The sequence below is a fragment of the Malurus melanocephalus genome, unplaced genomic scaffold (genome assembly GCF_030028575.1).
Source record: "Malurus melanocephalus ecotype Western Australia unplaced genomic scaffold, MMel_1.1 scaffold_96, whole genome shotgun sequence".
In the NCBI taxonomy this organism is placed as follows: Eukaryota; Metazoa; Chordata; class Aves; order Passeriformes; family Maluridae; genus Malurus; species Malurus melanocephalus.
Window position 1 is genome coordinate 550,165 of NW_026623328.1, and position 26,062 is coordinate 576,226.

Genomic DNA, 26,062 nt, shown 5'->3' on the forward strand with positions numbered 1-26,062 from the left:
CTTCAGAGCTCTATTTTAGCACTGATGGTTAGAAAACAAATCAATCTGGTTTTCCACACAGATGGTTATAGAACTTAAAAATTAAGTATTCTATTGAAAAGAAAGTGTTTAATGTGTGTCCAATTTTTCAGTTTCAACTGGTATTATAGCTATAGATTACCTGTAGCTTCCATAGCTTTTGCAATCTGCCTGAGGGAGAAACCCATTTCTAGCAAGGGAACAGCAATGGCAGGAGGAGGAGGRGATGTTGAAAGTCGGCTGCTTGGATCAGACAAAGCTTAAAAGACAGAAAATGATAAATGTAAAGCACATAAATCTTTCTCCAGTGCTGCTTTATTACACATTACTTTGATATATCAACTAAGGGAACAACTACTCTCAACTTTTCTCTCAATTACTTGCCACAAAGTAAGATATTTTCTATAACAAAACCAGATACAGCTCATTCTTATTTGTAACACAGATCATGTTGACTAACTCTGATCAAGTAGGATACTGATGCTACACAAGAAATATTGAAGAAATTTCTATTGTTCCATTTTGAACTGTATCAAATTATCTATCTGATCTATATTTAGGTAGCCTAGATAAAGTTATCCTTGACCAAATAATTAAGATTCCCAAATGATGAGGTCACCAAACATTCCTTTTAAGAGAAAAAGACCTCAGCTAAGCTGGTAAGGTATCTGAAAAGTCTCTTCATGGATGATGGCTRTATTTCTGAGCAGAGAGTTCTTCAGGGGACTCTAAAGGGGTCAGTTACTGCCCCAAAACCACAGTTTATTACTTGCCATAAAAGTGATGTCTGATCAGTGAAGGCAAAAATGTATTAACAAACAAACACTGCTGTAAAGACACTATCATGACTAGAAGCAAGTCATCCCATAATCAAAAGAAAAAAAAAGGAGACTTGAAACTGAGCAGACCGGTTGCTATGCAACACATGAACCCACTAAATCCCCCAACAAGAATGAAAAGTACTSGTGCACGGATCATAAAATACATCAATTCTTGTTTTCTGTGTGGTATGGGATCTAGCAAAAGCTAGAAAATCAGTGCACTTAACAGCGGCACACAACCAAGGAAACAAGCCAAATCAGATGAACATTTTGAAGTAATTACCAATTATACTTCATTATKGTTTTATACATGCAGTTTGTAATCCAATCCACAGCTTTTAAAAACTCATGATTGCTCGATAAAGCCTACAACGATATTATCTGTATTGTTTACCCTAAGATACTCACTGAAAGGTTTTCAACAATGCTTTGCATATTAGTTTGCCTTGAAATGAAATTCTGTTGGGCTTCCATCTCTTGAAACACAGTGCCTGAACTCCTGTGACTTTACTAACTTGTCTCCACACCTATCTCCACTGCCCGCTTTACCTGTGCGATTGGCAGGCCTTGCAGACTGGGAATCAGGAGAGGTCAAACTTTGTCTCCTTCCAACTTCATCTGAAGGAGATGTTGGTAAAGAAGATATTGGAGGAGTCTGAGCACGTCGTGCTGGAAGTACAGTTGTGGTAGGATAACTGGAGAACATTTGCCTTGAAAAAAGAACAGTATACATTTATATTACACAGAACCATGCTGACAAAGGTCTGACACAACAAATACATCAAATTAGAGTGCACTTGGCAAATCCTACTTTATGCAATTGAGTTTTAAAGGGTAAGACAAAACACATACACTGAGGCAAAGCTCATTCCTTTTAACTTTATCTATACAGTTACATTCTAAGCATGCACATAAAAAAACCCTTCACAGACCAGGAGCTGTCCTAGGAGAGAAAAGATAAATAYTTTTTCCATTTCCATGGTTTGTTCAGAACTCAGGCTGACTAATAAATCAGGTGAGTATTTGATTTCACTGTCCTAGTACATTTTAACTTTTATCAAATTATTTCTGCAAAACTTCTATGAATTAATACACTTAGAAAAGGATTCTATGCAAGGTAAAGCAGATTTCYTTCAACAACACATATTGCCTCTGCAAATTCAGTAGTTTTATTTTCCATTTCAGTAAGTAAGGGCAAGCTGAAACATCTTAGCTTACAGGATGTCACCTGTAAGCTAATCAAATAAAACTTATTCTAGTTTGAGAATCAAACATCCATTAAAAATAYAGAATTTCAGATTTATAATTTAAASTAYACCAAATAAACATGAGAAGTGAGGGACAACTTAGGGAATTTTTTTTTCCTTCAATAATTCAGGTATTATATTTATATACAGTCCATAGTAAGAACTTAATAGCTTTCTAATAAAAAACACAAAACCTGCAAGGCACAGTAACATTAAACTGCATCCTCTGCAGAGRCAGTTTTTGACAGCACTGTCAAAGGCTCAGGCAGCTGAGACATTTGTTATATATAAACCATAAAACTGGTTCCATACACCTTGAAAATCATATATGCTGATAGGGTATTTTACCTCAGAAGACTGAGAGGCATAACACCAGGTGATTCTGAAGCTGGAACTGTTTCTGTATCAGTTACTGGRGTAGTAGCAGTGGTGGTATCCTCCAGAGAGCTGCTCATGAAAGATGTTGTGCTAGAAGCAGAAGGRCTGGTTGTAACTGGTGTTTGGGCTTGCTGAGACTGATCACCTTCTTCTACTTGTTGCTCCACTTCTGGAACAGAAAAAAGGATGTTAAGGAAGCCTTAATATAATTCTGTATTTCAAAATAGTAGCCATGGTTAAACTTCCAACTTTCCAAAACACCTATCATTATTTAAAATGCTCCCCAGAGAAAGAAAGGGTATGCAGAAATGCACAGCATACACATACTTCTGCCAGTAACTCAGGGGCTCRTGTAAAAGAAACAGTCCACTCACAGCAATACGAGGTAAATAGCAAACAAATCATTTACTTACACTAGACTTCATGATATTTAGATTTATGGTTGTAACAGCTAAGATTACTCTCAAAACAGGCAAAAGGGGAAGAGATCTTAGATATAAAAACAGACTTGATTAACTGTAAAGCTATTTTTAACTCAACTGCGCAAGTAGCATTTTTTACGGTTTTTCTGGTTTGTTTAGAAGTGCAAATCCTCCTGACAAGTGTATACGGTACCATTTATTTACTAGAAGTATTGAAGACATGTTAAAAACCTCTATTTCTGACTGATATGCATTCACTTTTTAGTGAATAATAAGGAAATAGGAATATAAGGTATTAGGAAAAATGCAAAAAAGCATTCTATCTGTAAAACAGATAACCAAGCTTTGCAAAATTTCTCTGTCCAATTCAGATTCCTCCACAGTATAGCCACTACAAAATGACAAGACCATGTTAACTGTATTATCACTGGTACCATTCATTTTAAGATAATTTGCAAATGTACCTTGTTTAAGTTTGCCACCAAACTGGTCCTCCAGCAGCCCATGAACCACTARTTTGTAGATCATGGCTTGTGCCCGTTCCAGGTCAGCCAGCCCCAGCGCTCTCTTGATGGGYGAGCGCATGACGGCGCGCTTCACCATGTGCCGCATCAGGAACTGCAGCGCCGCCCGCATCTCCACGTCCTCGTGAACCACCGGCGAGCTGGCACAGTCAGAGTTGTGACCGTTTTCTGCCAGCACTTTGGGGATTAACAGCAGCTCTGCATACTTACTACAACTAAGAAGAACACTAAGTGACTTCATAGCACCAAGATAAAGGTAAGACAGCTGGACAGCTCGAATTTCTGACTGCACTATATCATGACTTCTTGGGGTGTGTTCRTGATTCTTTTTTCTTCCTTCAGCAGGTTGGTGTTGGGATTCCATACCTAGTGCTGATGGTTCTAAAGARAAGGAAACTATTTCATTTTCTGATTTAGAGGTTGTGGCACCGTGTCCTTTGTTRTCATCAGCACTTTGGCCTAATCGTGTATCTGATCCAACATCACCCTCCATTTTCTGGTCCATTTCCCCTTTWTCTTCAGATTCATGTCTGTGTTTTTTCTCATGTCTCTTGGTGCTTTGCTTCCCCGAATCTTCGTGAATGCCAGTCAGATAGGTAAGGTCCAGCAACACAGTAGCTGTCAGCCCACGAAATCTTGCAACATCAAAAGGCAGTGGTTCACAGGGCTCCAGATTATACAATGGAGTATCACTAGGCGACCAAAAAGTTGGGAAGCTTTAATAAAGATCAGAATGACACAGGAAAAAGCAAGTGAGGGAGAGACAGGAGGAAAGTACAGGAAATAATGTAGGCAAATAAGATGTAAAATATATTTAATAAAACAAACCGATTCTAAAAATTAAATGCAAACAGGGAAAATGAGGTTATGATCAGAAAAAGGGAGATATGGTTTCAAAGCAATTGCAACAAAGCATACACAGGTTTTCAAGAACGAGCACTGAAACCCAGATGCCCCACAGAAGTTATCCATTCTGTGCTGACACAGGCTCTGGCTGTATTATTTATTAGAAACACATTAACAGACTTCTATTGAGAAAAACTACCTTAAGGCAAATATTATCATTATACCTGAATCTGAATAGGTATAAAAGCTTATGAAAAAAACTTTTTAAACATCAAGGAAAAGCATCGATTGACCTCAACTATTCATCACCAGCAGCACACTACTGAGCGCTCAAGACAATTCTGTCTCTGTTGTGTCAGGACACATCACCTGGTGAGGACACTGACCTTTGAAAAACACAGGTGGGAAAGCCCAACAGACACATTTATCTATCTGTCTATCTATATGCAATGATATTTTCTGGTACTATTCAGGACTGTTACACTTGACTAATTTTCACTGGAAGTAGGAAAAAAATTCACTAGCCTGTATTTCCATACACCTTGTATTTTCCATACATCCAGCAGATAAAGGATTTTTAAATCTTCRTTTTATTATCCCAATTTTTTTTTTCCATCTTACAGTGTAAACTTCTATTTGAAAGCAAGCTTTAGCCTGGTTTTAACTAAGAAGGAATATTCTGAACCTGATTCAGTGCTTTACTAAGAGCTTGCCTATGTTCAAGTGCTGTATTACTTSACTCAAATAAAGCTTCAAATTATTTTAAGGCCACACTTAGTTTAAGGCTGTACTGTCAAATGGGCATACTTGAAAGAATTTATACTGGAACTAAATCAACTGCACTTCAGTATATTTAATTAAAAGTCACAACAGCCTTTACAAAGAYAAAACAGATATAATGGTGCAACAGCTCTGAGAGTAAAGCGACCTCAGTTTTTCAGAATGTAATTGTAACTGGCAGAAAAAAAATTATTGCTAAATTTCTTCAAAAGACTTCTTTAGCATTAGCTAGGCAAGAGTTAAAGAAATTAGGTTAGTCAAATCTCTTCCACACAAAAACACAGGCAATTCCTGTGAGAGCACCAAAAAGCTCAGAGAAGCTTAATTTCAAAGTTTCCTTCCAGGTGCTTTCTCTTTGAAGRCATGTCTGCAAGACAGCTGGAATAAGGAGCATCTCCTTTCAGCCTTGAGCTCTCTAAGGCAGGTCTGAGAATGAATCAACACTACTTCATGGTAGCCTCAATTTCAACACCACTGAAGTCTAAAGTTAAAATAATTGATCAGCATGACTCTAATATAAAATATATATTATTTCTGAAGATTTCCAACCACAGACCACTACCACTAGATTGTGAACAGCACAGGAAATGGGCATACCTGATGGTAATCTCTGCTTCATCCCACTGGACCTTGGCAGAGGTACTGCCCTCTTTCACCACTCCCAGCAGGGTGGCATGACGGCCGGTTTGCTTGTGGACACATCGACCTCCAACTCTGAGCCCAGCATCCACCCCACCAATCACTGCTAGGACAGGCCACACCTCCACACACAGCATCTTCAGCTGCAGCTCCGAAAGCTCTGCCAGGCCATGCCGGCTGTGCTTGCTCTTCTCCTCCTCTTTACTTTCTTTCTCCTCTYTCACCTCGTTCTCTTCTCGACTTTGAACGGAGCGACTTTTCTTCAGCTTTTGGCCTGCTTCCTTAAGACAYGTCTTGATTTTATTCAGCCTTTCCATCATTTTTTTATTGATGCAATGCGTCCAGCGGTCTGTGCGATGAAGGATTCGAATGAGCTGGATCGTGGCTTCTGCCAGCACTGCAGCAACAGGACTGCAGATGGGGTCACCAGGCAGCAAATCTCTTGGTGTSCCACGCATCTGCATATCACAGATCTTCACCTAAGGGATTGAAGACAATGGTTTACAAGTTATCTTTTCAACATACCTGAATAAGCTCTTTTAYAAATACAGGAGTCTCCTGCTGAATACAAATAATTACTAACACTGTCTTTTTTCTTCCCTTGGGATCCCTAGGAAATCCACCTTAACACTGAGCAAAACCTCCATCCTTCAGACTCAAGGATGCTGAAACTACAATAGTTCATGGTTTCTCATACAAGACTACCTAGAAACCCTAATACCACATTCTTCTTGGTTTCTGGGGAAAGGAATTTTTAGTGTAGAACATGAAGTCTTCAAATCTATTCTAAACAGTAAAATACATTTTCAATTTACAAGAGATTACAACAATTGAAACACTGTGTATTATCAACACTGTTTTGATCAGTAATGCAAAGCAGCACCATACAGGATGCTAAGACAAATACTGACTTTATCCCAGSCAAAACCAGTACACCTACAYGGATGAACATTTAAGTTACCTTCTCTCCTGGGTTACTGCTATAGAACATAACACAAGGGTATAACTCAGCTGCATCCACATCTTCAAAAGCTAGTTTTGGCTCCTAGTGAACAAACAAAAAGAACAACCCCTCAATCTTAGAACACCTTTCCAAGCAAAAACATGAAACATGAAAATGTCATGTCTGTATTATAAATCTTCTAAGCACTGAAACTGCCACATTTTAACTCTCACACTTATCCATGCCATATTACCGTTGCCAAAAAAAACACCAAAAGAACAACTGATGTTAAATACCTCTCCATTCTTCCCAAAGGAAATAGTTCTTGCTTCCATGTCTAACACACATGTGATGAAATCTCCTTGGGTAAAGCTTGACAGAGTCAAAGTCTGCTCTCCATTGTGATAGAGGTTCCCACTGTAAGCTCTGTACAGCCACATATCTGAGGTGGTGCGATGGTTGAAGTCATGCACTGGCCAGCGAGACACTCCAACACAAGTGCCTTCATTGCCTCGGTTCTCCTTCACAATGTAGAACTAGCAAACAAAGACACGGGAAAAAATTCAGAAATATACACATTAACACAATAAAGCAATAAAAATCTTCCTGACACATATATAAGTCCAGTTTTAACTGTCCTTCACAGAAGCTTTTAATAAGAAAAACAGTAAGCTTATATGGTAAAACCATAAAATATATCACTCCAAATGATGCATTAAACACTGTTCTTGTCAGTCAGGCTGATGTTTCTTTTTGCAAGAAAACGATACGTTTTATGAAATGTCTTTCGACAGAAAAAATCCTCAATCTGCATAATTCAGTAGGCAACTTTTACAGAACTATGCACATACATGCTGACTATGGATCTTAAGGACAGGTACCATTACCTCCAGGAACACATAACCCACATTCAGTCTGTTATGTGTGTGTTGAAATACCCAAACATCAGTGCTCAAAAGCAGCCACAAACTCTTCCCTTTGGATTGATAATCATAGAATCACAGAATGATTTAGGTTGGAGAAGATCTTTAAGATCACCAAGTCCATCCATTAACATAATACTCATAATACGTCATTTACTCAAGAATTTTACCATAAATGAAAAGCACAGACAGCTGGTGTTAATAAATCGTAACACATTTCCAAAACAGCATGAGAGAAGTTAAGAAATATGCATTTGTGCAATCTACCTTCCACTGGTAACACCCAGAAGTAACTCCAGTGGATGCTAAACCATATCCTTTGCCTCCACTTCCATGAGTTAGAATCTGCCCATTCTCCACTATGCAGCACTGAGCTTTCTCAGGATCAAAGGACACTTCCTGGATGGGAAGATTCTCATCTTCATCCTCAGACTCTCCTTGCTTCTACCAGAAATAGGACAAAACATCTGTAGTAAATGTAATTCAGCGGCAGTCAGTCACACTATGAAGTACAAGCATTGTTACCTGGAGCTTCATTTCTTGTTCTTTCTCCTTTATTTGAATTGCATGTTTGGCCTGGGCTATCGGAGTCTCCCACATGCAGTCAGACAGAAGTGAGAACAATCGTTCAACAACCTGGGGCATTGGGACAGAATTCAGATCATTCGAACTCCAACATGAGGACACAGTAACATGACATTGTTAAACTTTGCTTTGCACATATAAATGTCAAAATACTTAATGCTTTTAGATTAACAAACAACTACACTGAACCTCACTTGATTTGAACAAAACCATGAAACATTTATAAGTTTAAGAGACTTTGTAAAGAAATGAGTGTAAAAAATTTGTAACAAAATATAAAGACCTGAGCCATTTGATCATCTTCAACGCCAGATTCACAAGCYGGTAACACAGCTTCCAGTACATGAAGTGCAAGCAGTCTGGTCCTCAGATTGCCAACCAAGGGAACTCCTGAAGATGGAACAACGTGTCAATAATTTCAAAATGACGTTGGCTTCAGGCCTGCCCCTGGCTACAAGACCCCCAGTACCTCAAAGTGTAACCCCTGCACACATCTACTGAAAKTGGTTTTAGCTATTCACTATGTCACACACGCTCTAACAGGGCTCAGYTTTTGGAACTGCATGACCAAAATGCAAAGCAACCATTGAGCACATTTTGACATGATCATACCTGAGCAGCACTTCTGGGAAGCAATGTTAAGAAGGACTTCTGTCCATTTTGGAGATGCCATCTTGGACTGAATTGCTTTTGAAGACACAACTCTACGCAGGAAMACAAGGAAGTCTCCCAGGTGCAATTCTGCTGCATGTTGCTTTCGGAGGGCAGCTAGGAAGTTAAAGCAYAGGTTTTCATTTACAACCGGAATATTACAACTTGACTAACAGTCCTTCTTACTGCACCAACCTCCTGTGCAGGTAAAAGCACAGTGATCACCTATTACATGGTGGGTGGCTCTTAGCCTTGGCTGCCTGGCAGGTGCCTACCAAGCAGTGCTCTCACTTCTGCTCCTTGGCAAGGCAGAGGGAGAAAAGAACATTAAACTTTTGTGGGTCAAGGTAGGGGAGGGAGACCTCTGTGGAAAGACCTCATATTCTAATTCCTGATTAATTATCTTATTAATTAACTGGCCATTGCATTATTTATAATTGAAGACTGTTAAAAGCAAGAACAAAAACATATGTACACTTAAAACCAAGCTACAATGTAAAAGTCTTCAAACACAATTTCCACAGAATTTCAAAATGCTCATTAAGGGACTGCAAGCTATGTGAAGACACCAGTGTTTTAGAAAATCTTTTGCTAATCTTTTGGATTTCTTCATATGACACAGCAATGTCGTCTTCGTGCAATCCACTCAGACTGCAAAACTGCATAACACAAAACAAATACAACCATTTCCTGAATAAAGCTGTATTAATTTACAGTTTGAAATTTAGGTAATTAAATTCCTATGACCACATTTATGAAATACACTACAACTAACAACTCATTTTTCAAGGAGAACTGTCCTCTCTTCCTAATTACAAACCAGATGAAGTAATTCTTATTCTCAGCCTGCTCCTATCCTTGCAGCTTTGCACATCAATTCTATATAAATCTGAATTGAGCACAAACTCATTTGACGACTTTAATCTAATTTACAGAGTTTGACCCAACAAAAATCTATATACACTGAGCAGATGAGGACCTCAGCATTCAGTGGTTTCTTCTATTATGTCTTCTGGTATTTCAGAACTGTAACAGAAATTATGCAAGATAATTACCTCTGAAGTCTCTCTTCTCATCCCCATTCAAATCCGCTTTTTTTGATTCCACTTCACCTTCCTCACCTTCCCCTTCCGCAAAGGAAGCCATCAGCATCACACCAGCTTGTGATAACAAGTTCTTCAGCTGGCTGCATAATAAATCCAGCAAGGACTGCACCACCTTTGGGCTCAGTTTGTCAGCGTAGGTTCTGTACACACACGCACAMAAAGACACAGAGCACTTAAGAGCTGATCCAAGGAAGAGCACTTGCAGTGGGTTACTTCTCCCCATCCTCAGATTCTTATTGTYTAACCTTACTTTTGAAACATATTAAAATGTCTGGTCTTTGGAGTCAAAGGATACTTATTCAGTACTTTCTAGGGAAAAAGAACTTTGTAAATTAATCGTAATTCCACTGCAATTTCCATGAGTTTCTATGAGTTAGGGTTTTTTTCAGTGTAGGATTATTGGGCTTTTTAACATAACAGATTTGGCAGATAAATGCAACCTTTTGTACAAACACTGAAAGGAAGGTGTATGTACTAAATATCAAATAATAACTCGCACTTCAAATAGAAAACACTTTCTCTGCTGATGKTTTCTTTATTGAGTAATACTAAATATTAAAGTATTGATAGGATTTTGCACGCTGTTCCATGGTCTAGCAGAGACCCCTATTCCTCAGAGAATTATTTCATATTCTGGAAAGAAGCACAAAGTCCTGCTCTGAAGAACTCCTACCACATTACTGGTATTGGTTTTACACATACGACTTTTACACAGGAACAGAAGTCTTACCACATCAACTGAACACACCTACACACAAAGCTGAGATAGGGGATGACTAAAATACACTGTTTACAGACCACAAAGTTGTAACTATTCAGATGCAAACACAACTGAAAAGTACTTGTTAGTCTTATGTGCCACTTTCCCATGAATAATGTGACTGCTCTTGTCCTCTCCCCACTCTTCACTTATRTAATTCTGAGCAACGTTTATCATCCTAAGGAAAGTTCACACAYGATTTTTCATAAACTCGGCAATGAAGTTTCCCAAAAGCAAGGGACACTCACCCTGTGGTGATAGCCAGGATCTGCAGTAGTCTCGTGCTGGCTACTTTCAAAGCTGTGCTGAGCTGAGAAACACCAGTTTTGGGCAGCAGCTGCAGAGGTTGTCCTAACATGGTGTCTGTGCCACACAGCTGGGACAGCACATTCAGCAGACCAGTGGAAATGGCCAAGGAGACATCAACAGGCTGATAGTGTACGCTGAGAGCAAAGACAGTCACCAACAGAAGACGCTGCTGTGCTTCTAAGATTGAAACAAAATTTCTTTAATTAATAAGATGTTCAGAGTAAAAATASGAAGATTATTTTAAAAATACAATTTAATTCATTAAATTATCAAGGAGAGAGTGAGTCTTGTCAGACACTTTGAGGTAATCTTCCTGATTACCACACTCCTCTTTAACTCGGCGTAACTCTATGTCAAGGTTGTCCAAGGAAGACTATCACACAGATCTAACTTRTGATAGAGGTATTCTGAGGCCGTATCTTAAACTAGAATCTTCTAAGGTAAGGATAACTGGGTGAAATACTTCATTTTCTACTTGTACTTCACATTGTTTCTCAAAGTGAAACTACGGAACAACTCAGGTCTAAGAACGGCCACTGGGCTCTGCCAACAAACTCAGACTTCTCTCTTTTRGGAAAAGAAGTCAGGTAATTCAGTRAATTCTGGTCAYTAATATCAAAGTCTGCCTTGGTAAACATACAAACTGTTATACTGCATATAGAGAACATGTGCTTTGCAAATCTCCTTTTCACTTACCTATGTGATGCTTATTAGCTTGCAGAGCTCTTTCTAATGTAGCAGATAATTGCTGGTAAATTTTGTGCACRGCCACCTGGATTTCAATCTGAATACTCCTCTTGGCTGCTCTGATACCATCCTGGGCCAAAGAAAGAAATACTGTAAGAACTATGACATTTCTATCCCTCGTGGTTATTGAAACAGAAGAAACTGCTGAAATCCACACCTGGTAGTGATGCAGTCTTACACTCTCCCCTTTGGTCCCTGCATGTCCTACAGTGCCCAGACCAAAGCAGCCAGCCAGAAACTGGAGTCTCACAGAAGTAAGAAGTGAAGAAGACTGAAATCCTGGCACTTGGCGACTTCCCATTAATGGCACACAGCCTTTTTCCTCCATCCCTGACAGAAGMACTAAAATCTGATGAAGTGCTTCCAGACGAAGCTAAAAATAAAGACAGGCAAAAGACAATATTAAGTAAGTAGCCAGTACCCTAAAAAATTGAAACTGGATCATACTGAAGTGTAAGCAAGGATGGATGAGGTCACTGTTTTCTCCTTGACAATTTTTTTTTTAAAAGGGAGTACTTTCAGTATTGTTTTAGAGATTATTTTCATAAAATTCCAAGTTCCAGTTAAGGTATTTAACAGAAAAGAAAGAAAAATATCTYTAATATATAGAATATAGACATTGTTTAAAAAAATAATTCCTGTAATGAGCATAATGTATAAAAAATAAGAAGAGTTGTTAAACTGCAATTTACCTCAGCCCTCAACTGCTGCTGCTCCATTGCAATTACTGATGCTTGTGGACTGGTGGACATACTTTCCTCTGGCTCCTTAAATCCTGGGGAGTTTCCCACATCTCCACTTACAAAACTGACAGCATTTTCAATCAAAGTATGAACTCCAAGGGATCTTGAGAGATCAAAATCGGACTCAACAAAKGAATAGGATGATGTGTATAACCAATCTCTGCTGTGTTTTAGGCGAACCCACGAGTCACTCAGAGATTCCATCTGACTGTGAATTGCTCCTAAAGATACACACACAGAAGTTTCATCAATTCCAACTCATCAGGCAACACATTTTGGCAGTAGGTACAAACTGAACTGCTGCTACTGATACAGGTGRAAAATGAATATTCATGTTAATTATATCATGCATTAAGCAACTTAGAGCRAAACATTTGATTTAAATGTACAGCAATTTCCCTAAAGAAAAGGCTGTATTTCTTTTAATTATTAAGCACTATTGCAAGACGCTGCCATGTGAAAAAACAAAAAGAAGCCACTCAAACTGCTCAGCTTAAAGCTAGAACACTGCAGAAAAATGCTTTGCAGCKAAATGACGAAGATTTTCTACCAACAGAAATTATGCACTTGGATATTTATTTGAAGATCTAAACATAAAGCAAAAGTGGGTTTGGTTTTAATCAAGCCACTGTATTTCATAGTTTTGAAAAAGCACAATGTTACTTCGAATGCAGTATTTACAGAATTCATGACTGCAGAAGAGAACAGAATGTATTTTAGACTAACAGAGAACACTGACTCTGATACACGTATATTAAACACTATCTAAGTATTAGACCTCTGTCATCTGGCAGTTTCACAAGTCTATTTTCAAGTATTTCCTATCACCAGCATGTCATTGCACTACCTTAAACTTTACTGCCACTAATTAATGGACTTCTTCAACAGAGCATAGTCTGCAGCACTGGAATTTATTTATCACCATAGGTTTGAGCTCATCTCCCAGAGAGTTTTGTTAGAACTCTCTCCCTGGCACAAATAAGTGCCATGCCACTCACGTGATAACTTAATTAGCAGCTAATTGATTTGCATCACTCAGTACTTTTCTCCTTTTGTAGCTGCTGTTTGCCCACTTGGAGCTAYGCAAGGTATTACAAAAGGAGAGATCTGGCTCAGAAGAACTTCTCGTCCGTACAGAGAGGCAATGTCTGGAGCCCTTTGTGGAAACCTAATTTAAAATCATGTTGAAATTTTAGTTTGGATTATTTACATAATGCACAAAAAAAAGTTTAARTATTTATCTACCTGGTGTACAGTACGTTATAATTTGGAGAATCACAACCCATTCACAGTACTCCTACAAATCAGTTTTTAACATCTTTCTGCAGGGGATCAGCCTCAAACATTATTAAACATAGCCAATTAAAAAAAAAGCCACACAAATTCATAGGAATGAATCTGTTCAAAGCTTGCTTTCCCCAGCAAGGCTGAGTTTCAATGGTAACAGCCAGATCCAAGTTTCAGGATCTCCTTTAAACGCTGCCTGTCCAGCAGCTGCTCATAGGAACAAGGACAGACACAMAGGTTTTGAACTTGAGCTAACTCTCCTAGCAACCTACATAATTTTTTTCCTGAAGTAAATGAAAAATGCTGTTAATCTGCCACCGAGTCTACATTTGCAGGTTACAATTTGCACCTTCATGCAATTTTCAAACTCAAAATAGTGTGAAATTTTGCTTCTCTTTYGTAAACCAGGTTAGCTCCACTTAGTTGCCAAAAATTTAATTGTCAGGGCTATGAACTGGGAAAACATGTTCACATCTCATTTTGTTTTCAGTAAATAGTGTTAGTGTGTATCCTGCATAGTATTCCTTATATCAGCTACTGAGCAGACTGCTATGGCTTCAGGAAGAACCATCACTGTACTTAGATCATACAGACTCAAGTTTGGTTTGGGTAATGCAGAGATTAAGTTCAAACACTACTTTTTGAAGTGGAATCCAATTTCCTAATCTCTACTGCTTTATATAACAYAGTAATACTATGTGATTTACAGAGAACCACAAATTTTGTCAGGTTTACTAGGGAAAAAATGTAAAGAAATCCTGTKACTCAATCTTACAGTWAATRCCTGGCAATAATATTTAAAATAMAAGTAAACACARRTATCACCTKACTCTAATTGTAACATTAACTCTTACAAGAGYTGCTTTAAAGCTCTCCTTCAAAATCCAAGTGATATGGGGAAGTGGCAGGTGGGAAAAGTAAGATAAGTAAGACAGAACAGAACAAATAGGTGCTAAGATACTCAGTTTCATGTAGGAAGCAGTTTCTTGGCACGTGCATGGTGAACAGAGCCCAGGGCAGAGGATAAATGAAGCTCTGATTACCCACAGGAAGCACAGCTAAATAATTTCTAAACCCACWAAACATTGCCTACACAGCAACAATTCTTTCAAAAACCCCCATAAACCCTACAGCCTTTGAGCAGCAGGAGAGCTCAAAGCACCCACAGTGACTTCAGCTTCCTCCCCTCTACCTGCCCCACACTGCTCTGTGCCACAGCACAGAATCAAAGCATTTGTGARGAAATAAAAAACAATCCCAGTGTCTTAAATTATAAGTGAAAGGAGACCTTTCAAGGATTTACAGAACATTAGAAGAAAATTTAGTTCTGACAAGCAAAAAATCTTGTAAGAAAGAAACCCAACCACTTATTAATAAAACACCTAATTATTTCATATTTGAAATTAATTTGAGATTTGAGATCTTAATTGTTTTACTACAAAATGCAAGGATGTTTAAATATAAGAACAGTGTAAAATTGTTTCTAATTTGGAGAAAAGTGCAACAATTATGAGATACAGATTAAATGTAAAACAATAAAAATTACAACTGAAAGTACAGAGTTTAAACAAAAATACATCAAATCAAAGGAGCAAACTTCAGAATTAAAAACATTTAACAGGGCACAGAGATCTAAGTGTCATTTTTTTTTCCCTATTGAAGATATTTAATATCAGTAGAAGAATCAAATGTATGACTATATTGGAGCTCAGCTTGATTCTGTGTAATATCAATCACACAGAATTGATTGCAGCACAGCACTTCYAGAAGCCTCTACAATCACATGAACAGAGCTGCACGGACGAATAAACCTGAAGCTTACAGTAAAAAAAAAAAGTTTACTTGTCCTTATAAGCCAGCTTGTAATAGTGAGTTKTCTAAATGAATGTGGCACAGCTGCAATGCACACTTCATGAAACAAAAAGTATGTAGGGAAGCTATAGAGACAAAAAATAAACATGCCATCGGTTACTTGCTTGAAGCTCTTCTTTTTTCTGGGGCTCAACTGGCCAAAAAGGAGTAAATACACTACACCACACAAGAATCAGAAGACAAAAGCAGACATTTGAAACAGAAGGTAACATAAGATCTCTGCCTCATATTATTCTGACTTAAACAATCAGTTATATCTCAATCAATACAACAGTTTACCAAGCAGCAGGGTACATGGAAAAAAGTATTTACTCTTGTTTTGCATGAATATAACTTAGAAAACAGTCTTTCTAAACGCTCCACCTTCAAGGAAGAAATAATCCCCCTTAGCACAGCTGTTTGCATTCTTGTGTGCACAGCATGTGTGTATTCTTGTATGTTCCAGTCCCTTCCTTAAGCATGATCTGTCAGTTTTCAAAGACAGAATTCATTATTGTAGGTACACTAAAATATTTCAATTGCATTTGGATCGCGTTTAAGTTGCTGCTTTTTTTTGGAGTAGCCCATTTGTGTTAGTGAGGTGTACACACAAGCAGACTGAAATTCACTGAGTTAAGAGGTAGGTGATGAAATCCCAAGAGTGGAAGACTCTCACTGATCYATCGCTATGTGACTGCACTGCTCACTATGCTTTCCTCACTGCTAAATACCTAAGGTGGGGTACAGCATTTGCAGAATGCTATCTGGATCTGCAAAATTGAAAAAATTAATCAAAGCAACAAAATAAAACAAAGGGCTCAGATACAGGAGGAAAAGAACAATGTGCTACTCATCAGCCCTCACTGCAAAATTACCGAAAAAGACTTTTTCTGTATGGATGGAAGGAAAAGTTTACTAATTCAGAAATAAGTAAATAATAGTAAGGAACAAGACACTCAAAGGATCCTCAGACTGAAGTAGGAATAGCCCAGTTCTCTTTCTGAATAGACAGAATAAATTAAGAAAGCAATTAGAATAAAGATTGGACTGAGTGGCTAAGATGTTAATTAAGTTAAAGGAGAATGCTTTTCCTTCCATAGGAAATCATCTGCAAGACCATAGGAAGTAGTATTATCTCTGTTATTAGTCACAGCACATCACAAGAATAATGATAAAACTGAAGTGGATTCACCAGTCAAACACCCATAGCTGGCACTGCCCTATGCTGGCCATATGACAAGGGGATGACAATCCAAAAAAMCTGCAAATTACAGCCTCACCAAACACTGGGACATGCTTCAGTTCTAGGAGGTGACCAGGATTCACATAACCAGACATGTCACAAGAGAAAAAGATCACAAAAAGCACTGAGCTGAACAGCTCATCCATTTATCACACAGATGTTTGTAGATCTTTTCCTGATCYTGACAGATGTATGAGGAGTGCTTCCCTGTAGGTGCACACCTTGCATTCCCTGATTCTGGCATTGGTTATCAACCAAAACTGTTGTATGTAGCATCCAGCACAAACAGACAAGCTTTCATTCCTGCATGCTGACTAACTCCCAGTTAGCTCCCAGTACCAGAACAGTTGTACCAGTAGATGTGGTCACTGTGTTCAGTGCATAAATGAGCTATTTGAGCTTCTTTAGGTTCTGCATAGATTGACTGTATTTACCCGTTTCTTCTCAGTGTTACAGACCTGGTGCAGAATCTGCTTGCTAATAAAAGTTTTTGTAAGGTCTTGCACTATTCCTCACTTCTTGAGGCTTCCAAAGCAACACTGACCTAAGCAACAGCCCAGGAATTATAACCCATGAGACGTATCATACCTGTCATGTAATGCAGGATGATTTTCTGGGTTCCTTTAAGGACATGGAGGAAATCAAGGCCAGAATTCTGTGTCAGAGTAATGGCAAAGCTAAAAGTGCTGATTTCAAAGAATGTCCTGCAGATCAGGGAGCTGACAAGGCTTCTAAAAGATYTTCTAACACTGAGAATGCCGTGATACTTCTGCTGTCACAGTAAAAGCAGCTCTAACGCATCTCTTTATTTGTTCAACTGTTTCAACTGATTATGCATGGACAAAGCATTTCCTTCCACATTACTTAAGTACTAAATTCTTAAGAGTGCTGCCAATGATAGCATTCTTTACAATTCCAAAAGGCTTTAAATGGCATGAAACCTCTGAGCACTCTGCTTAATGATGAAGCCTTTAAAATTAGAACTCTTACCTTAATCAACAGTATCAAGGCTTCTGTTATTGAGACATATCATAACTCAACCTAACTCCTGTTTGCACACTCCCATGTTTTTTACAGATATAAGAGATGTGAGTCGTGATTCTCACAGATTCTGCCTCATCCAGAGGGAAATGAGGCTTTTTGGTCCCTGTGTAAACAAACCCCCTTTGTTCCCTCCACCACGTTCTAGCAATGAGCTCACTGAGGGTCCCCAGTATGAAACAGCAACAAAATGCAATARAAAATGTGGTTGCTTGGTTCTGTAGGTTTCTTGGGGTTCAAAGGATGCAAAGTGAAGCAGTGTTTTCTGAACACAAGTTCTCCAGGTTCAAGCACATTTTATGGCAAAAGTTCATCATTAGCACAAGAACAGAATGTTTCACATAAACTTCTCTGACGATTTTTTAATCCTGAACTCACATGAATGAGAACAGAATGAATGTTTCAGATTTACTTAACAGAAAAACCTCACTTGTTTCAAAAGAACATTACAATACTAGAAACTAGAATGAAGAGCTATAACCAAGGAAATACTATAAACAAGCTACAAAGCAACAGCACTTCACACAACACACAGTAGGTAACAATTATTTTAAACGTTATTTTTAAATGCTCAGTTTTAACATCYGTTATGCAATTGTTAACTGTATGCAACTGCAAATGTACTTTAACTTCAGAAACACTAATATTTATCAGGTCAATAATCACTAGGTGAATAACAGAACTTACCCCTCTTTCTGTGTGATGCTGCCAAATCCAAATCAACATTTCGTCTTCCACTCTAGATTAAAARATTAATAAAAGCCTCATTTCCTCAAGTGAACATGYGTGGTGCATAATATTTGAGTATTTAAATTTCATCCCTCACCCATAAAGTCAGAAAGTTAACAGAGCTTTAATTATTTAAAATTTTTTTTAGTACTAGTACTTTCTCTTAACAATGATGAATTAACATACTGAAAGACAGTATGAACAAATGTTTCAGGGTACTTCCCATCTAAATATTCTATTGACAATCCCTAAACACATCATGCTGGTTTACTTACCAGTGAATAACCTTCCTCATCTGACTCTGGYTGAGACAAATCAGATTCACTTCTTGACTTCATCAGTCTGTAGCTTGAGTTAGCATGGATGGAGCGACTTTCTGCAGTCAGACTTTCACTCCTGCTTCAGGTGCACACACATTCAGGTGCACACACAGAGAAAATGAATACTGATATTACACAAGGGTAAGAGTTGMCAGCCAAATTTAGCAGGTACCACAGTTTTATTTGGGAGCAGACTATCACAGAACATCACAAGACCACATTTAAGAGGAAAAAAGTGGTCTGATGGCTTTAATTATGCTTATAAAGGGTATTAGTAAACTTTGTTACTTCTTAATAGCCTTACAATGACAACCTCAAATGTGTGATTGCTCTAGAGCCGTGGTAAGTATTACATAGAGTAAACAGAAACACTCTGAGCTGAGAGGACAAGAAACAGAGACAGAGTAAGTGGGTGAAAAAGCACTGAAGTGATTAAACCCACCCATAAAATGCATCCTAAAGTTGATATGCTGGAGATGAAAGCCACTTTGACAATGACAGAGGCAGCCACCCATGCTTTAGAGACTAGATTTCCAAAAAGAGGCAAAAAGAATAAAAGGRTACTGAATATATAAAATCTTTCTCTCCAATTATCTTAGCATCTTCCCCATCAATATCTTCATTTAAAATATCAAAACAGGTTCTGTACACTGTACAAGCTTAAGCAGACTCAGACTTGCAGCATCACAATTCCTGTGTTATATTCTACTTTAAACTCAAAAATCTTTATAATAGAAGTTTAAGTAGGTCAATTTCAGACTAAACCTATGTTACACCAAGAATATCAAAGGTTATGAAAATTAAAATGCATTATATAGCACATATATTGTTTAAACACTTCTCCTCTTCAATGAGCTGTCTGGTTTTATCTTTTTTTTTCTCCTAAACCTAACAAGTCTTCCTCATGCCTATAAATGTTAGGAACATTTATAAAAATYTATTATGATAACACTTTTATCGTAATAGGCTTTGAAACTTTTGTTTTAAATATACRCAACAAATTTATTTTATATTACACTATACTAGGGGCCATAGGACATCGATAAGGTTCAAAACTCAAAAAATACTGTAATAAAAAAATCCGCATACAAATTACAGGAAAAAATAAATAATTTTTCCAATTACTRCTCATGCTACCTGTACACCTGATGATCTGAACTATTTATTACTAAGCCCAACTTTGAAACTTAAATGCGGTCCACACAGAATTAAACTCTTTAGGTTTAGTTAGCATGACCAAGGAAAGCTGAGAATAATCACTATTTCCAACAAGCATAACACAGCTACCAGCAAAAATTTTCTTTTGAAAAAYTGCAAGAATCCTCAGAGGAAAACTGGGGCTGTTGAATCAATTTTAAAGGGAGCAGAGAAGAGTTAACCCTTCCATAGAATCAGCAAAGCCCACCTTGTCATGAGGCCGATCCCCTCAGGAGCAGCAGAGGGAGGCTGCTGGAGCTGCCCGTCCTCCCTTCGCTTCTGCAGCTCCTCAATAACAGGGCTCACTCCCAAGATCAACAAGGCACATCTGTGGATCACAGAGTTGCAGGCAGCAGTGTACACATCTTGCCCTTCTGTCAGATCAGTGCTGATCCTTCGTTCCTGCTGGGACTGAGGGGGTGGATCATCAAGTCTAGTCCCTGKCCCCGTGTTCATCCTATCTCGATCCCGACTGCGAGCTACTTCACGGGCTGATAGGAAACATTGAAATATTTCTGTAACATGCAACACAAAAAGAAAGTCTTAACTTCTAGACAAAGCTACAGTGAATAAAATATTCATCTACATCTTGGGCCAAAAACTGCCCCACTACAAAGAACTAATATCTTTCTAACAATAAAAGAATACTGTATTAATAATACAATGCCATAAAAGAAGTCATGCAAACATATTAAATGAAGCATTTACACAACATTCATTTTAAAATGAAGAGGACATGAGCACTTTGACAGAACACCAAACACTCTTTCAGTGTCTTACTGCAACCCAACTCCTGTTTGGATAGCATCAAAGAGAAAGATTATTTCATGTTTGCCCTTTATCAGATGTATATAAAATAATGCTTCTGTACATCTGTACTCCAGACACCAGAATATCTCCAATTCACTACCGGAACAGTTGCAGGTCATTATTAGCTTTGGCCAGTACAATGAAGATCCTATCCTTAGACCTTATTTTATTTAATTCTGCTGTTGTCTAAGGGGCCAGATTCTTCTAAAGAGCAGGTGTGATAGACCTCTTCATCTCTGTCCAATGAACTTCAATTCTCTTGATTTAATCATTTAAATTTTGAAGATTGAGTTCCCCTTTGGAAAGGCAAAGGTAAAACGAAATACTTCCTTCACTGATATTAATAGTTAGAACACCACATGTCAGGTTCAGCATCCCTGAGGAACACAAGTGAAARAGTAATCATCTTCCCACTTAGCTGTATATGTAACACTATGGTCTTTCTGAAACCCCAGAAACCCCAGCCAGATGGAATTTTARAACTCTGAGCATTTGCCCAGAATTACTGCAAATCAAGCACCAAAAGATACTGCAGGTACTGAGCAAGTGATGTGTAAACCTCCTAGAACCACAAGTCATCTCATGAATGTGCACTTCAGCTCCACAGTACACTTTCAGGAAAACCCACTGCACTGTGAATGAAATGACACATCCTATAAAACTAAAGGTGTAACACACATTTTGCTCAGTGAGGTCCCAAAAAGAAATATGGGAGTTTTAATGGAAACTGTCAGCAAAGCAGGTGATGACAGCAGAGGGTGGAAAAAGATGAAAGTTCTAACAGTATCCAAAGGAACAATATTTGGAAAAGAAAAAAAAATTATGTATCTATGCAAAATATTTTAGGTCAGCCAATTTAATTTTCTAAGCTACGTGCATTCTACAGAAATTTTCCAAGGCTAAAACAAGTGCTGTCTATGAGAATGCAGAGTTCACCTCAGAAAGAAACAACTTTGTGTGACTGTCTAGTGCTTCACTGAAACTGGAAAAATTAAGGATTAATTATGACATCAAGCTGGACTGCAAGTCTCAATCAGWGTAACAACAGTTTGTGAAATTCACCTTTTTCAAGCTGTCTTCTGAACAATTAAACATGTTATTAAAGATGTTTAGAAAGCCCGTGAGGAAGTATGGCAAATAGYGTTAAAAATACTGAACTCTGACTAAAACCTTCACATTAAGAACAGAGATACTTAGAGACAGAAATGAATTCCAACAGTGAGTCCACTATTATCAAGTTTTGTTTCCAAACTTCAGAATAACATTACCCTTCAAAGCGTACTACATAAAATAACAACACATAAAAACACAGCAAAAATTCTCTATATAAACATTGATGAAAACACAGTCTAATGATAAGAACTTTAGAGAAAGTAACATAACACCAATTAATCTTGTAAACAGTGCATATAGGAAGTGTTGGAATATGTCAGATGCCCTGAATTGCAATGCACTTGCTTAGTATTCCCATTTCCTGTATTTAAAGACCTTCCTGGACCAATAAAAAGCACTACATCATTATATAAAAATAAACCTCTCTCAGTGCTTATGCAGACAAATCCTTCATAATCTTTTAAATGATTTCTCAATTTTACCTGAGAGATAAAAAGACATTGGCATTATTGACACATAGAACCAGTACTTACTACCAGCTGTCATAACTTCATGCTCTCTTTCCTCCTCTTCATCCTCTTGCTCTGGGTGTCCTTCTTCTCTGTCACGTTCTGCCTGCTCCTCCATTTCTGCTTCTTCATCAATTGTACGAGTGAAAGAATGTTCTTGAGTATCAACATCAGCAGATTCTTGGTTATCTAGCATCTTGATTTAAAAAAGATATACACATGAACTGAAATTTTCACCAAAATTGAAGATCAATGCACAAAGACACAGGTATTGAATAAGGGTATTTTTCCTATCTAAAAAAACTTGTGATATTGTGTGAAATAAACAACAAAGACAACTATTTACATCCAAGAGTTTAAATACTTCAGTTGGAAAAAATAATTTTCCTTTTGTAACCACAATTCAGATTATTTTCAAAGAAGGTCTTCTTCTAATGCCCACTAAGACACTACAGCCAAACTTTGACACTTCAGCATCAAAGCCTTTAGAAATCATAAGCCTGGGTATACTGTCCAAAAAAAACCTTATACCCCATGGTATTAAATCTGAAGCAACAAATCTACTGCACATATCAGATTTGCTGTATTGCATCTGTRAATGTGAGCATTTCTGGGAGTAACAATTTACTGCACACATACCCAGTGCTTTCAGAAATGCTCAATCTCTTGCAGCTATGTTAGACYTCTACCCTGAGAAAGGAAGTGGCCAAGACTATCTATGTCCCCTTAATCAAAACTAGGGGACATAGCTACACTACTTTAAAGAGCACCAAGAGTGCTTTACAATACAGCCAGAAGCCTCTTAATCCTGATGTTACATGAGAATTTTGTTGATTGAAAACATCTTGCTTGTAGATTGTAAACCACCATTAAAAATCCTATCAGAMAAACCTGCTTCAAGGAGTACATTGTAATGCCAAATAGGCCCAAACACTGTAATTCACTGAACACTTCCATCATCAATTCTGACCTGGCTTAATAAAGTGATTAAAAGGTTACCAGTTTCAGGCCCARTGCTCTCATACCAGACATTCACACAGGGCTGACAAGGACAAGATGTCTTAAAGCAATTCTAGCACTAAGATAATGTGGCCATGGAGGAAGGAAGAAAGGGTAGGCAAGGAAGGGGAAGAGAGAGGTTCAGAGATCAGAGGCCCATTTAATGCAGTGGGATTCAGGAACGGCAGCCAGACAATGCTGTGGCCTGCTCAACACAGATGAGCCATCTCCAGCTAAGCTGCAGGGCTTCTATGGGCCAGCATTCTAGAGACAGGAACAGGGAAAACCAGGYTTGAGGTTCAGCTTGAGTCAAATGACAGCAACCAATAACTTGTTTTAACTGATTTAGTATCACGTACTCCAGACTAATGGACTCCTAATCATACTCTGCCCATTTTCATTTGAAAACACATGGGAAGTTTTTCAACAGGATAGAATAAAAATACAGACAATATATATGAAACTAATATTATGTGATATTTTCTTAATATCTAGTAAAACCAGAAGAACTGCAAAGAGATGTACAGCCTTACCCATCTGTCTCTGGAAGATGATCTGGTCTGAATAAGTTCCATGTTCTTGCAGGCAAGCAAACGACTTCGAACTTTATACACACAGCGGTAAACTTCTGCCAAGGCCTTGCCAGGCTGGTACCTGCAGAAAACAACACCCAAGCCAGAAAAMAATCACACAAACTTCCTTTCAAAAAGTCAACCTGAACCTTTAAAAGCAGCTTTAAGTTACTTGCCTGCTCTCACCACAAGCTTGACTAAGTAAACTYGTATGCTTCAGAAGAGCTGCAAGGACAAATCTGGACACAGTGTCTAGGAGTGATTCATTACTTAACGTTGCAGTATCCCAATCTGAAAATAGAAAGGATTCATCAAAACTGGCTACTGTTCCCAAAACCCAAAAATATTTGGTTTTTTTCAATAYTGTATTCAGTATTGTGAGCCATATAAATCCCTTTCTTAAGGAACTGACTTTAATTTCGCAAAGACMTTTTCCCACTTTACAAAGAACCCTTACGAAAGTAACATTGCTCTACTATAAAATAACTGAGCTGCCAAGTGAATCTTCACAAAGCACTATAATTTTTCACAGACAAATAAAAAAACTACGGTCTCCCTTCTTTACAAACATGTTTATAATTTTTTTTTCTGTTAAACATATGTATAAATCCTTGTGAACTGCTGTAGAAATGACAAAACCTACCTGGCTACAGGTAAGTCTGGTCTAACATGCAGTTTAGCCTAACATACCTGCTTCCTCAGCAAATTCCCTGACTTTGCATGGGATGCTACACTAATGTGGCCATACAACCTTCAGTCAGCTGAACACAGCAGACTCACATTAACTTCTAAAGGAATCCAATTCCATAGCCTAAATGATATGCATTAGCCCATTTGACTCAGATGTGCAAACAGATAACCAGCACTTCTTTCATTGGAATTCCCACTTCTGTGGAATTCTGTAACAGAATCCCCTTTGTTGCTCTCAACAGGCACACAACACCATTTTCTTTTTCCTCCATCTGGCTCAGTTTGGCCAGAGCTACAGAAAATTACCTCTGGATAGAGTGGTTACAGTACAACTACAATGCTCAGTGGATCTCACTAAAAGAGGAAGGAACCTGCAAAGCTTAAGCAGGAAACCTGGATTTCAGGCAATAAGCATGAAAACCTATTGCTACTGTAAGGCCAGCCACCCAGAGACTTGAAAAACARAAGATGATTTACTCCTTCATTCCATTCCTCTAACATATTTTGCAAGTWACTTTGCCTTCCCTATCTCCACCCCTTTAATTTTTCTTTTTAATTGCAAATTTCACCCTGCTCTACTAGGAAAAAAGAAAAAAAACAACTGAGTAAGCAAACAAGAGTTTCTTCTTATTAGTTCAGCGGGGAAAAAAAATTGAGCTACATGTTTGCCAGACAYTGAAATCAATGTCAAAAGTAACAGAAAAAAAACAAAAGAAACATCATGGAACATACTAACAAATTAAGTTTACCATGCAGTAGAATTAAAAATTGTTGCCAAAGGAAACACAGGATTGTGCTAGGAGTGTAGCTGGAGCATTTAAATTGCTTCCAACATACACAGGTATTTTCAATTCCTTACCTTTACTGACAGCATAGTCCTGCATACTGATCCAGAGGCTCCTTGCTGGCTCTTTTGTACAACCCAAGGCCAAATCAACATAGACTGTGATCTCTGGTCTCAGCTTATAATCAAAGGGCTTCTGCTCCTCATTTCCAGACAGGGCCACTTCTAACAAGGAGCTCATGCATTTGTCTAACAGAAGGGAAACATCAAAGAAATTAAACTTTGTGAATTCTGAGGATTACATGYACCTAGCAAAAAGTATTTTAGCCAGCTTTCACTTTCCTCTTAGTTCAAAAAATAAAAATCGAGACTTGGCATTGTCCTACCACAAATTTACCTTACAGAAGAAAGTGACTTAAAATACAATCTACATAAAACCTATGAAGATTYAGAAGCACTATCCAACTCTTCTTCA

General features: G+C 38.0%; 1 protein-coding gene across 9 annotated transcripts in view; it reads right to left on the reverse strand.

Moving 5' to 3' along the window:
- Nucleotides 1-26,062, reverse strand: part of HERC1 (HECT and RLD domain containing E3 ubiquitin protein ligase family member 1) — an 81,233-nt gene that overhangs the window by 26,991 nt on the left and 28,180 nt on the right. For 4 of the 9 annotated variants that reach the window (XM_057368668.1, XM_057368672.1, XM_057368664.1 and 1 more), the window contains exons 19-41: nucleotides 25,663-25,836; nucleotides 24,290-24,404; nucleotides 24,075-24,195; nucleotides 22,567-22,738; nucleotides 20,319-20,625; nucleotides 18,869-18,992; nucleotides 18,552-18,603; nucleotides 12,392-12,663; nucleotides 11,857-12,072; nucleotides 11,649-11,769; nucleotides 10,892-11,129; nucleotides 9,833-10,023; nucleotides 8,739-8,894; nucleotides 8,410-8,516; nucleotides 8,067-8,177; nucleotides 7,809-7,985; nucleotides 6,915-7,154; nucleotides 6,637-6,720; nucleotides 5,634-6,154; nucleotides 3,351-4,126; nucleotides 2,435-2,633; nucleotides 1,389-1,549; nucleotides 161-277 (exon numbers count right to left, since the gene is read on the reverse strand). In XM_057368668.1, coding sequence (XP_057224651.1) covers nucleotides 161-277; nucleotides 1,389-1,549; nucleotides 2,435-2,633; nucleotides 3,351-4,126; nucleotides 5,634-6,154; nucleotides 6,637-6,720; nucleotides 6,915-7,154; nucleotides 7,809-7,985; nucleotides 8,067-8,177; nucleotides 8,410-8,516; nucleotides 8,739-8,894; nucleotides 9,833-10,023; nucleotides 10,892-11,129; nucleotides 11,649-11,769; nucleotides 11,857-12,072; nucleotides 12,392-12,663; nucleotides 18,552-18,603; nucleotides 18,869-18,992; nucleotides 20,319-20,625; nucleotides 22,567-22,738; nucleotides 24,075-24,195; nucleotides 24,290-24,404; nucleotides 25,663-25,836 — 4,752 coding nt within the window. The remainder of the gene's footprint in view (nucleotides 1-160; nucleotides 278-1,388; nucleotides 1,550-2,434; nucleotides 2,634-3,350; nucleotides 4,127-5,633; nucleotides 6,155-6,636; nucleotides 6,721-6,914; nucleotides 7,155-7,808; nucleotides 7,986-8,066; nucleotides 8,178-8,409; nucleotides 8,517-8,738; nucleotides 8,895-9,832; nucleotides 10,024-10,891; nucleotides 11,130-11,648; nucleotides 11,770-11,856; nucleotides 12,073-12,391; nucleotides 12,664-18,551; nucleotides 18,604-18,868; nucleotides 18,993-20,318; nucleotides 20,626-22,566; nucleotides 22,739-24,074; nucleotides 24,196-24,289; nucleotides 24,405-25,662; nucleotides 25,837-26,062) is intronic. The other 5 variants (XM_057368673.1, XM_057368666.1, XM_057368671.1 and 2 more) reach the window with 4 other exon arrangements.